Source organism: Procambarus clarkii, chromosome 20 (assembly GCF_040958095.1).
Source record: "Procambarus clarkii isolate CNS0578487 chromosome 20, FALCON_Pclarkii_2.0, whole genome shotgun sequence".
Classification (NCBI taxonomy): Eukaryota; Metazoa; Arthropoda; class Malacostraca; order Decapoda; family Cambaridae; genus Procambarus; species Procambarus clarkii.
Window position 1 is genome coordinate 14,630,022 of NC_091169.1, and position 12,892 is coordinate 14,642,913.

Genomic DNA, 12,892 nt, shown 5'->3' on the forward strand with positions numbered 1-12,892 from the left:
AGTGTGGTGGTGGCTGTTGTCTGTGATGCCAGAGTGTGGTGGTGGCTGTTGTCTGTGATGCCAGAGTGTGGTGGTGGCTGTTGTCTGTGATGCCAGAGTGTGGTGGTGGCTGTTGTCTGTGATGCTGGAGTGTGGTGGTGGCTGTTGTCTGTGATGCTGGAGTGTGGTGGTGGCTGTTGTCTGTGATGCTGGAGTGTGGTGGTGGCTGTTGTCTGTGATGCTATAGTGTGGTGGTGGTGGCTGTTGTCTGTGATGCTATAGTGTGGTGGTGGCTGTTGTCTGTGATGCTATAGTGTGGTAGTGGCTGTTGTCTGTGATGCTGGAGTGTGATGGTGGTTGTTGTCTGTGATGCTATAGTGTGGTGGTGGCTGTTGTCTGTGATGCTGGAGTGTGATGGTGGCTGTTGTCTGTGATGCTATAGTGTGGTGGTGGTGGCTGTTGTCTGTGATGCCAGAGTGTGATGGTGGCTGTTGTCTGTGATGCTATAGTGTGGTGGTGGCTGTTGTCTGTGATGCTATAGTGTGATGGTGACTGTTGTCTGTGATGCTATAGTGTGGTGGTGGTGGCTGTTGTCTGTGATGCTATAGTGTGGTGGTGGCTGTTGTCTGTGATGCTATAGTGTGGTGGTGGCTGTTGTCTGTGATGCTATAGTGTGATGGTGGCTGTTGTCTGTGATGCTATAGTGTGGTGGTGGTGGCTGTTGTCTGTGATGCTATAGTGTGGTGGTGGCTGTTTTCTGTGATGCTATAGTGTGGTGGTGGCTGTTGTCTGTGATGCTATAGTGTGGTGGTGGTGGCTGTTGTCTGTGATGCCAGAGTGTGATGGTGGCTGTTGTCTGTGATGCTAGAGTGTGGTGGTGGCTGTTGTCTGTAGTGCTAGAGTGTGGTGGTGGCTGTTGTCTGTGATGCTATAGTGTGGTGGTGGCTGTTGTCTGTGATGCTATAGTGTGGTGGTGGCTGTTGTCTGTGATGCTGGAGTGTGATGGTGACTGTTGTCTGTGATGCTATAGTGTGGTGGTGGTGGCTGTTGTCTGTGATGCCAGAGTGTGGTGGTGGCTGTTGTCTGTGATGCCAGAGTGTGATGGTGACTGTTGTCTGTGATACCAGAGTGTGGTGGTGGCTGTTGTCTGTGATGCTGGAGTGTGATGGTGGCTGTTGTCTGTGATGCTATAGTGTGGTGGTGGCTGTTGTCTGTGATGCTATAGTGTGGTGGTGGTTGTTGTCTGTGATGCTATAGTGTGGTGGTGGTTGTTGTCTGTGATGCTATAGTGTGGTGGTGGCTGTTGTCTGTGATGCTATAGTGTGGTGGTGGCTGTTGTCTGTGATGCTATAGTGTGGTGGTGGCTGTTGTCTGTGATGCTAGAGTGTGGTGGTGGCTGTTGTCTGTGATGCTGGAGTGTGGTGGTGGATGTTGTCTGTGATGCTACAGTGTGGTGGTGGCTGTTGTCTGTGATGTTGGAGTGTGGTGGTGGTGGTGGCTGTTGTCTGTGATGCTGGAGTGTGGTGGTGGTGGCTGTTGTCTGTGATGCTGGAGTGTGGTGGTGGTGGCTGTTGTCTGTGATGCTGGAGTGTGGTGGTGGTGGCTGTTGTCTGTGATGCTGGAGTGTGGTGGTGGTGGCTGTTGTCTGTGATGCTGGAGTGTGGTGGTGGATGTTGTCTGTGATGCTGGAGTGTGGTGGAGGCTGTTGTCTGTGATGCTGGAGTGTGGTGGTGGCTGTTGTCTGTGATGCTAGAGTGTGGTGGTGGTGGTGGCTGTTGTCTGTGATGCTGGAGTGTGGTGGTGGTGGCTGTTGTCTGTGATGCTGGAGTGTGGTGGTGGTGGCTGTTGTCTGTGATGCTGGAGTGTGGTGGTGGTGGCTGTTGTCTGTGATGCTGGAGTGTGGTGGTGGCTGTTGTCTGTGATGCTGGAGTGTGGTGGTGGTGGCTGTTGTCTGTGATGCTGGAGTGTGGTGGTGGCTGTTGTCTGTGATGCTGGAGTGTGGTGGTGGCTGTTGTCTGTGATGCTATAGTGTGGTGGTGGCTATTGTCTGTGATGCTATAGTGTGATGGTGGCTGTTGTCTGTGATGCTATAGTGTGGTGGTGGTGGTGGCTGTTGTCTGTGATGCTGGAGTGTGGTGGTGGTGGTGGCTGTTGTCTGTGATGCTGGAGTGTGGTGGTGGTGGTGGCTGTTGTCTGTGATGCTAGAGTGTGGTGGTGGTGGTGGCTGTTGTCTGTGATGCTGGAGTGTGGTGGTGGCTGTTGTCTGTGGTGCTAGAGTGTGGTGGTGGCTGTTGTCTGTGATGCTAGAGTGTGGTGGTGGTGGTGGTGGCTGTTGTCTGTGATGCTGGAGTGTGGTGGTGGTGGTGGCTGTTGTCTGTGGTGCTAGAGTGTGGTTCTGGCTGATGTCTGTGATGCTAGAGTGTGGTGGTGGTGGCTGTTGTCTGTGATGCTGGAGTGTGGTGGTGGTGGTGGCTGTTGTCTCTGGTGCTAGAGTGTGGTGGTGGCTGTTGTCTGTGATGCTAGAGTGTGGTGGTGGCTGTTGTCTGTGGTGCTGGAGTGTGGTGGTGGTGGTGGCTGTTGTCTGTGATGCTGGAGTGTGGTGGTGGTGGCTGTTGTCTGTGATGCTGGAGTGTGGTGGTGGTGGCTGTTGTCTGTGATGCTGGAGTGTGGTGGTGGTGGCTGTTGTCTGTGATGCTGGAGTGTGGTGGTGGTGGCTGTTGTCTGTGATGCTGGAGTGTGGTGGTGATGGCTGTTGTCTGTGATGCTGGAGTGTGGTGGTGGATGTTGTCTGTGATGCTAGAGTGTGGTGGTGGCTGTTGTCTGTGATGCTGGAGTGTGGTGGTGGTGGTGGCTGTTGTCTGTGATGCTGGAGTGTGGTGGTGGTGGCTGTTGTCTGTGATGCTGGAGTGTGGTGGTGGTGGCTGTTGTCTGTGATGCTGGAGTGTGGTGGTGGTGGCTGTTGTCTGTGATGCTGGAGTGTGGTGGTGGTGGCTGCTGTCTGTGATGCTGGAGTGTGGTGGTGGATGTTGTCTGTGATGCTGGAGTGTGGTGGTGGCTGTTGTCTGTGATGCTAGAGTGTGGTGGTGGTGGTGGCTGTTGTCTGTGATGCTGGAGTGTGGTGGTGGTGGCTGTTGTCTGTGATGCTGGAGTGTGGTGGTGGTGGCTGTTGTCTGTGATGCTGGAGTGTGGTGGTGGAGGCTGTTGTCTGTGATGCTGGAGTGTGGTGGTGGCTGTTGTCTGTGATGCTGGAGTGTGGTGGTGGTGGCTGTTGTCTGTGATGCTGGAGTGTGGTGGTGGCTGTTGTCTGTGATGCTATAGTGTGGTGGTGGCTGTTGTCTGTGATGCTATAGTGTGGTGGTGGCTGTTGTCTGTGATGCTATAGTGTGATGGTGGCTGTTGTCTGTGATGCTATAGTGTGGTGGTGGTGGTGGCTGTTGTCTGTGATGCTGGAGTGTGGTGGTGGTGGTGGCTGTTGTCTGTGATGCTGGAGTGTGGTGGTGGTGGTGGCTGTTGTCTGTGATGCTAGAGTGTGGTGGTGGTGGTGGCTGTTGTCTGTGATGCTGGAGTGTGGTGGTGGCTGTTGTCTGTGGTGCTAGAGTGTGGTGGTGGCTGTTGTCTGTGATGCTAGAGTGTGGTGGTGGTGGTGGCTGTTGTCTGTGATGCTGGAGTGTGGTGGTGTTGGTGGCTGTTGTCTGTGGTGCTAGAGTGTGGTGGTGGCTGTTGTCTGTGATGCTAGAGTGTGGTGGTGGTGGCTGTTGTCTGTGATGCTGGAGTGTGGTGGTGGTGGTGGCTGTTGTCTCTGGTGCTAGAGTGTGGTGGTGGCTGTTGTCTGTGATGCTAGAGTGTGGTGGTGGCTGTTGTCTGTGATGCTGGAGTGTGGTGGTGGTGGTGGCTGTTGTCTGTGATGCTGGAGTGTGGTGGTGGTGGCTGTTGTCTGTGATGCTGGAGTGTTGTGGTGGTGGCTGTTGTCTGTGATGCTGGAGTGTGGTGGTGGTGGCTGTTGTCTGTGATGCTGGAGTGTGGTGGTGGTGGCTGTTGTCTGTGATGCTGGAGTGTGGTGGTGGTGGCTGTTGTCTGTGATGCTGGAGTGTGGTGGTGGATGTTGTCTGTGATGCTGGAGTGTGGTGGAGGCTGTTGTCTGTGATGATGGAGTGTGGTGGTGGCTGTTGTCTGTGATGCTAGAGTGTGGTGGTGGTGGTGGCTGTTGTCTGTGATGCTGGAGTGTGGTGGTGGTGGCTGTTGTCTGTGATGCTGGAGTGTGGTGGTGGTGGCTGTTGTCTGTGATGCTAGAGTGTGGTGATGGTGGCTGTTGTCTGTGATGCTGGAGTGTGGTGGTGGCTGTTGTCTGTGATGCTGGAGTGTGGTGGTGGTGGCTGTTGTCTGTGATGCTGGAGTGTGGTGGTGGCTGTTGTCTGTGTTGCTATAGTGTGGTGGTGGCTGTTGTCTGTGATGCTATAGTGTGGTGGTGGCTGTTGTCTGTGATGCTATAGTGTGATGGTGGCTGTTGTCTGTGATGCTATAGTGTGGTGGTGGTGGTGGCTGTTGTCTGTGATGCTGGAGTGTGGTGGTGGTGGTGGCTGTTGTCTGTGATGCTGGAGTGTGGTGGTGGTGGTGGCTGTTGTCTGTGATGCTAGAGTGTGGTGGTGGTGGTGGCTGTTGTCTGTGATGCTGGAGTGTGGTGGTGGCTGTTGTCTGTGGTGCTAGAGTGTGGTGGTGGCTGTTGTCTGTGATGCTGGAGTGTGGTGGTGGTGGTGGCTGTTGTCTGTGATGCTGGAGTGTGGTGGTGGTGGTGGCTGTTGTCTGTGATGCTGGAGTGTGGTGGTGGCTGTTGTCTGTGATGCTAGAGTGTGGTGGTGGCTGTTGTCTGTGGTGCTAGAGTGTGGTGGTGGCTGTTGTCTGTGATGCTAGAGTGTGGTGGTGGTGGCTGTTGTCTGTGATGCTGGAGTGTGGTGGTGGTGGTGGCTGTTGTCTCTGGTGCTAGAGTGTGGTGGTGGCTGTTGTCTGTGATGCTAGAGTGTGGTGGTGGCTGTTGTCTGTGATGCTGGAGTGTGGTGGCGCTGTTGTCTGTGATGCTGGAGTGTGGTGGTGGCTGTTGTCTGTGATGCTAGAGTGTGGTGGTGGTGGCTGTTGTCTGTGATGCTAGAGTGTGGTGGTGGCTGTTGTCTGTGATGCTGGAGTGTGGTGGCGGCGGTTGTCTGTGATGCTGGAGTGTGGTGGTGGTGGTGGTGGCTGTTGTCTGTGATGCCAGAGTGTGGTTGTGGTGGCTGTTGTCTGTGATGCTAGAGTGTGGTGGTGGCTGTTGTCTGTGATGCCAGAGTGTTATGGTGGTGGCTGTTGTCTGTGATGCTAGAGTGTGGTGGTGGTAGTGGCTGTTGTCTGTGATGCTAGAGTGTGGTGGTGGTTGTGGCTGTTGTCTGTGATGCTATAGTGTGGTGGTGGCTGTTGTCTGTGATGCTATAGTGTGGGGGTGGCTGTTGTCTGTGATGCTATAGTGTGATGGTGGCTGTTGTCTGTGATGCTATAGTGTGGTGGTGGTGGTGGCTGTTGTCTGTGATGCTGGAGTGTGGTGGTGGTGGTGGCTGTTGTCTGTGATGCTGGAGTGTGGTGGTGGTGGTGGCTGTTGTCTGTGATGCTAGAGTGTGGTGGTGGTGGTGGCTGTTGTCTGTGATGCTGGAGTGTGGTGGTGGCTGTTGTCTGTGGAGCTAGAGTGTGGTGGTGGCTGTTGTCTGTGATGCTAGAGTGTGGTGGTGGTGGTGGCTGTTGTCTGTGATGCTGGAGTGTGGTGGTGGTGGTGGCTGTTGTCTGTGATGCTGGAGTGTGGTGGTGGCTGTTGTCTGTGATGCTAGAGTGTGGTGGTGGCTGTTGTCTGTGGTGCTAGAGTGTGGTGGTGGCTGTTTGTCTGTGATGCTAGAGTGTGGTGGTGGTGGCTGTTGTCTGTGATGCTGGAGTGTGGTGGTGGTGGTGGCTGTTGTCTCTGGTGCTAGAGTGTGGTGGTGGCTGTTGTCTGTGATGCTAGAGTGTGGTGGTGGCTGTTGTCTGTGATGCTGGAGTGTGGTGGAGGCTGTTGTCTGTGATGCTGGAGTGTGGTGGTGGCTGTTGTCTGTGATGCTAGAGTGTGGTGGTGGTGGCTGTTGTCTGTGATGCTAGAGTGTGATGGTGGCTGTTGTCTGTGATGCTGGAGTGTGGTGGCGGCGGTTGTCTGTGATGCTGGAGTGTGGTGGTGGTGGTGGTGGCTGCTGTCTGTGATGCCAGAGTGTGGTTGTGGTGGCTGTTGTCTATGATGCTAGAGTGTGGTGGTGGCTGTTGTCTGTGATGCCAGAGTGTTATGGTGGTGGCTGTTGTCTGTGATGCTAGAGTGTGGTGGTGGTAGTGGCTGTTGTCTGTGATGCTAGAGTGTGGTGGTGGTGGTGGCTGTTGTCTGTGATGCTAGAGTGTGGTGGTGGTGGTGGCTGTTGTCTGTGATGCTAGAGTGTGGTGGTGGTGGTGGCTGTTGTCTGTGATGCTATAGTGTGGTGATGGTGGCTGTTGTCTGTGATGCTATAGTGTGGTGATGGTGGCTGTTGTCTGTGATGCTATAGTGTGGTGGTGGCTGTTGTCTGTGATGCTATAGTGTGGTGGTGGTGGCTGTTGTCTGTGATGCTATAGTGTGGTGGTGGCTGTTGTCTGTGGTGCTATAGTGTGGTGATGGTGGCTGTTGTCTGTGATGCTATAGTGTGATGGTGGCTGTTGTCTGTGATGCTATAGTGTGGTGGTGGCTGTTGTCTGTGATGCTATAGTGTGGTGGTGACTGTTGTCTGTGATGCTATAGTGTGGTGATGGTGGCTGTTGTCTGTGATGCTATAGTGTGGTGGTGGCTGTTGTCTGTGATGCTATAGTGTGGTGATGGTGGCTGTTGTCTGTGATGCTATAGTGTGGTGGTGGCTGTTGTCTGTGATGCTATAGTGTGGTGGTGGCTGTTGTCTGTGATGCTATAGTGTGGTGGCTGTTGTCTGTGATGCTATATGTGGTGGTGGCTGTGTCTGTGATGCTATAGTGTGGTGGTGGCTGTTGTCTGTGATGCTATAGTGTGGTGATGGTGGCTGTTGTCTGTGATGCTATAGTGTGGTGATGGTGGCTGTTGTCTGTGATGCTATAGTGTGGTGGTGGTGGCTGTTGTCTGTGATGCTATAGTGTGGTGATGGTGGCTGTTGTCTGTGATGCTATAGTGTGGTGATGGTGGCTGTTGTCTGTGATGCTATAGTGTGGTGGTATCTGTTGTCTGTGATGCTATAGTGTGGTGGTGGCTGTTGTCTGTGATGCTATAGTGTGGTGATGGTGGCTGTTGTCTGTGATGCTATAGTGTGGTGGTGGCTGTTGTCTGTGATGCTATAGTGTGGTGATGGTGGTTGTTGTCTGTGATGCTATAGTGTGGTGATGGTGGCTGTTGTCTGTGATGCTATAGTGTGATGGTGGCTGTTGTCTGTGATGCTATAGTGTGATGGTGGCTGTTGTCTGTGATGCTATAGTGTGGTGATGGTGGTTGTTGTCTGTGATGCTATAGTGTGGTGATGGTGGTTGTTGTCTGTGATGCTATAGTGTGGTGATGGTGGCTGTTGTCTGTGATGCTATAGTGTGATGGTGGCTGTTGTCTGTGATGCTATAGTGTGATGGTGGCTGTTGTCTGTGATGCTATAGTGTGGTGATGGTGGTTGTTGTCTGTGATGCTATAGTGTGGTGATGGTGGCTGTTGTCTGTGATGCTATAGTGTGGTGATGGTGGCTGTTGTCTGTGATGCTATAGTGTGATGGTGGCTGTTGTCTGTGATGCTATAGTGTGATGGTGGCTGTTGTCTGTGATGCTATAGTGTGGTGATGGTGGCTGTTGTCTGTGATGCTATAGTGTGATGGTGGCTGTTGTCTGTGATGCTATAGTGTGGTGGTGGCTGTTGTCTGTGATGCTATAGTGTGGTGATGGCTGTTGTCTGTGATGCTATAGTGTGATGGTGGCTGTTGTCTGTGATGCTATAGTGTGGTGATGGTGGTTGTTGTCTGTGATGCTATAGTGTGGTGATGGTGGCTGTTGTCTGTGATGCTATAGTGTGGTGATGGTGGCTGTTGTCTGTGATGCTATAGTGTGATGGTGGCTGTTGTCTGTGATGCTATAGTGTGATGGTGGCTGTTGTCTGTGATGCTATATTGTGGTGATGGTGGCTGTTGTCTGTGATGCTATAGTGTGATGGTGGCTGTTGTCTGTGATGCTATAGTGTGGTGGTGGCTGTTGTCTGTGATGCTATAGTGTGGTGATGGCTGTTGTCTGTGATGCTATAGTGTGGTGATGGTGGCTGTTGTCTGTGATGCTATAGTGTGATGGTGGCTGTTGTCTGTGGTGCTATAGTGTGGTGGTGGCTGTTGTCTGTAGTGCTATAGTGTGGTGGTGGCTGTTGTCTGTGATGCTATAGTGTGGTGGTGGCTGTTGTCTGTGATGCTATAGTGTGGTGGTGGCTGTTGTCTGTGGTGCTATAGTGTGGTGGTGGTGGTGGCTGTGATGCTATAGTGTGGTGGTGGCTGTTGTCTGTGATGCTATAGTGTGGTGGTGGCTGTTGTCTGTGATGCTATAGTGTGGTGGTAGACTTCCTACATCCCTAGACTAACTGGCTGAGTCTTTGCCTTATTTGTTATGCCATTTTTGCTGTCTTTGTGCCTCTCTCTTCTCACCCTGAGTTACTCATTCCCGGCCCTCTGGTGTATTTCTCTGCTCTCTGGTGTCCTGTTATTTCTTTAGTTTATGCATGCCCTTGTACTTAGTTGTTTCCCACCATACATTCCTGATTAAACCATGTGTTTCTCATCTACAATTTTTTTCCTTTTGGACTGGGACTAAAGTCCCTTTTGGACTTTTTGAACTTTTGGACCGCTGCCTCCAGACACTTCAGAGGCCAAGAGAATCAAATATGCCAAAAATGAAAACTGGTTCGATTTCAACCAAACTTTTCTGACGAGTTGTAAATGAAAAGGGTTTCATCTGGTCCAAGTTTCAGCATCGTAGCGTAAATAGGAAGGTTAAAAAAATTGAAGTAGGTGTCAAAAATTTTCAAAAATGGTCAAAAACGATTATCATACACATGTATCAACTGAAACCATGTCTTTGATTCTCAGCTATCACAATATCATTTATTAAAAAAATATAGTTTTATTAAAGTAAATTTAGTTAATTTTTTTTTCTTTTTTCAATTTTTTTCTTATTTGTTTAGTGGACGATTTGCATGAAACTTATACACCTGACGGCACGTAAACCTATATGTAAGGTTGCCAAGGAGGCCAGGAAATTGGTTGATGTCAACCTCAGCCACAGATGGCAGCACCTTGGACTTTATTTTTTATTTATTTATTTCAAGTAACATAAACGTTCATATAACTCTCACTTTTTATTCAATTTACATGAAACGTTCACCTTATATGAGGAAAGTATGTTTCTATAATCTGTAGTCAGTGTTTTTCCTAAGTTTATTTATTGATTTTATAATAGCAATAAACATGTTACATTTGCATATTTTTTTTTTTTGGGGGGGGGGGGGGGAAGGGGGGAATTTTACTATTTGTATTAGGAAGACTAAACATGTTTTGGAAAATCCCCGACTACAGATCCTTTATTGTATGCTAATGTGTCAGAAAATTGTCATAGAATGTTTATATCTGAAACGTGTGGTTGTATATAAACACTTGAAAATGTGTAATATTCATTGAAAAAACACACAAAATATTAAATCTCCTTTTCTATTTAGGCTGCAGTACTGAAACTTGGAACAATTGCAGCCCTTTTCCTATACGAATAGTAAAAAAATATTGGTTGACATTGAACAACTTTTAGTAAACTTATCTCCTGGCCGTTTCAGCATGATGTAGTTCATCATGTTTTTAGCCGCGTTTCCTCTGAGTTGTCACCTGTGTTATATCTATTAGGAATGTTCTTATCGCCCTTTCCCTTTCCCTTTCCCTTTCCCTTTCCCTTTCCCTTTTTTGGGCTGAGTCATTTGGAATGTTTTCCTTTAGCAATGGCAGCCTTTTATTTTCTGGTCCCTTCCTTGAGTACGTTAACCATACTTTTACCAGAGGCTCAAATATCAGAACACTGTGATCGCTCATTCACATGGGGGCTTCGAAGTTGGTTTCCCTTATGTCTGAGTCGTTAAGAGTGAAGACCAGGTCGAGTCTCGCTGGTTCATCGTTGCCTCACATTCTTGTCGTCTCTTGACATGTTGGCTTAAAAGGTTTCTTGTTGCCACGTGCAATACTTTAGCTCTCTATGTTTCCCATGTGGTTACTTGTTCTCTCAGTTTATCTTCCTGTGGTTGATGTCTATGAAGACACGATCGATTTATACAGATGGCTGAGGCTGCCTTTTCAATTATAGTATTAACTGCCATTTAATTCCTGTCATACTCTTCCCTGGGTCTTTTGTCATTTGGTAAAGGGCTTTATATCACAGTTACTAGTACTCTTGGTCCCTGTTATGTAGTCTCTTGGTACCCGTTATGTAGTCTCTGAATCCCTCACAGACCGGGATAACCATCTCCTTGAAATTCCATTCCTTTCTCATCAATAGTGCTACTCTGCCTCCTCCCCTTCCTTCCCTCTCTTTTCTTCTTATCATGTAGTCCTGGCGAAACATTGCATTTGTTATGATATCGGAAAGATTTGTTTCAGTGAGTGCTATTATATCTGTATTTTCCAATTGTGCTCTTTCCCCAAGTGCACTTGTGTTTGTAATCTCATGTAAGTTTGAGTATATTACTCTGAAGCTCTCTTTTGCCCAGTCTCAATTTCTTTGATGCCCGTGGAATGGCGGGTGGGGGGAGGGGGAAAGGAGGATCTGGGATGTGTGGGAATCAAGGGAGGATATGGATGGGTGGATGACAGAGTCCGGAATTTGAGGGGGGAAGAAGGCGAAAAGCTTTGGGGGAGGTTTTCGGGTCTGGGAGTAGAGGGCGATGATGGCACGGGATGGGGTAGGGGTAAGTCTACCTCCCAACGTCTGCCCTCCAACTTTGGACAAACTAAGAAACAAGCACATTCTCTTTAAGAACATAGATTGAATATCTCCAAACTCTGACTACCGCTCCCAGTAAGATGATTCGTTCTCCACTCCCTCCTTAACACCTTTCCTCAGTGATGTCAGTTACCAAAGACACTCCATTTTTCCTTTATAACTCTGACGTAAGATTTCTCAGCAACGCTCACCCTTTAAGTCCTACTAACAGTACTTTCTCTCCTGCCTCACCTCTCACCACCTATGTTCTCCAGCAGAGTGTGAGAAAGATTATGTTCTCTCCTGCCTCACCTCTCACTACCTATGTTCTCCAGCAGAGTGTGAGAAAGATTATGTTCTCTCCTGCCTCACCTCTCACCACCTATGTTCTCCAGCAGAGTGTGAGAAAGATTATGTTCTCTCCTGCCTCACCTCTCACCACCTATGTTCTCCAGCAGAGTGTGAGAAAGATTATGTTCTCTCCTGCCTCACCTCTCACCACCAATGTTCTCCAGCAGAGTGTGAGAAAGATTATGTTCTCTCCTGCCTCACCTCTCACCACCAATGTTCTCCAGCAGAGTGTGAGAAAGATTATGTTCTCTCCTGCCTCACCTCTCACCACCAATGTTCTCCGGCAGAGTGTGAGAAAGATTATGTTCTCTCCTGCCTCACCTCTCACCACCAATGTTCTCCGGCAGAGTGTGAGAAAGACGAGACGATGAAGGGTTCAGCTGATCGAGTAACTCCCGGCACCTTCTACGTCAACCCAGCAACGTTACTCAACAACGTAAGTAACGTATATCACTTACATTCTGCAACTCTTCCTCCACAAGCAACTTTATAATATATATTCGCAATGTCAGACCACGAAGGAAGGAAGGAAGGATAGAGACAGGAAATTTATTAAGTACGTTCGTATTTAATAATACATCTTGAGAAGAAAGATGTATTATTAAATCTTCCATCTGAAAATGTATTATTAAACATGAAAGTAATAAAGTAAATTCCTGTCTTAATCCATTCTTCGTGGTCTGACACTGATTATATATATATATATATATATATATATATATATATATATATATATATATATATATATATATATATATATATATATATATATATATATATATATATATATATATATATATATATATATATATATATATACACTCCCAGGAGCAACACAACTGGTAACTACAGGACGCCTTAATCCGCTTGACCATCACGACCGGACATAAGGAAGTGATAGCTGAAGCCATTTGAACCACTTCCCCGCCAGCACTCGGATGGTAATCTTGGGCATAGCATTTTATCAAATCATCTCATTCTTTGGAGCAAACGTGAGGAACACAATGGCCTGAATGGTCTCCAGGACCATTCTGGGGTGTGAGTTTTCAGTTGCATATAGTCCTGGGGACCATTGAGGCTTGTTCGCATTTGTGTTCCTCACGTGTGCCCTAAAGAATGAGGTGATTTGATAAAATGCTATGCTCAAGATTACCATCCGAGTGCCGGCGGGAAAGTGGTTCAAATAGCTTCGGCTATCACTTCCTTATGTCCGGTCGTGATGGTCAAGCGGATTAAGGTGTCCGGTATTTACCAGTTGTGTTGCTCCTGGGAGTATGGGTTCGAGTCACTTCTGGGGTGTGGGTTTTCAGTTGCATATAGTCCTGGGGACCATTCAGGCTTGTTCGCATATAAATATATGTATATATATAAGCGAACGAGCCTGAATGTTCCCCAGGCGTATATGCAACTGTAAACTCCAGACCCAAGAAGTGAATCGAACCCATACTGACAGGAGCACTATGCAACTGGTGTACAGGAGACCTTAACCGCTCAATCATCACGACCGGACAAAAGATGATTGTAGCCGAGGCTATTTCCCCATCATCCCGCCGGCGCT

At 48.8% G+C, this 12,892-nt stretch overlaps 1 protein-coding gene across 1 annotated transcript in view; it reads left to right on the forward strand.

Annotated features, from left to right (window-relative positions):
- The window catches only part of LOC138366709 (neural cell adhesion molecule 1-like), a 1,471,037-nt gene that overhangs the window by 1,393,312 nt on the left and 64,833 nt on the right, over positions 1 to 12,892 (forward strand). The window contains exon 16 of the mRNA XM_069327980.1: positions 11,682 to 11,770. Within this exon, the coding sequence (XP_069184081.1) occupies positions 11,682 to 11,770 (89 nt within the window). The remainder of the gene's footprint in view (positions 1 to 11,681; positions 11,771 to 12,892) is intronic.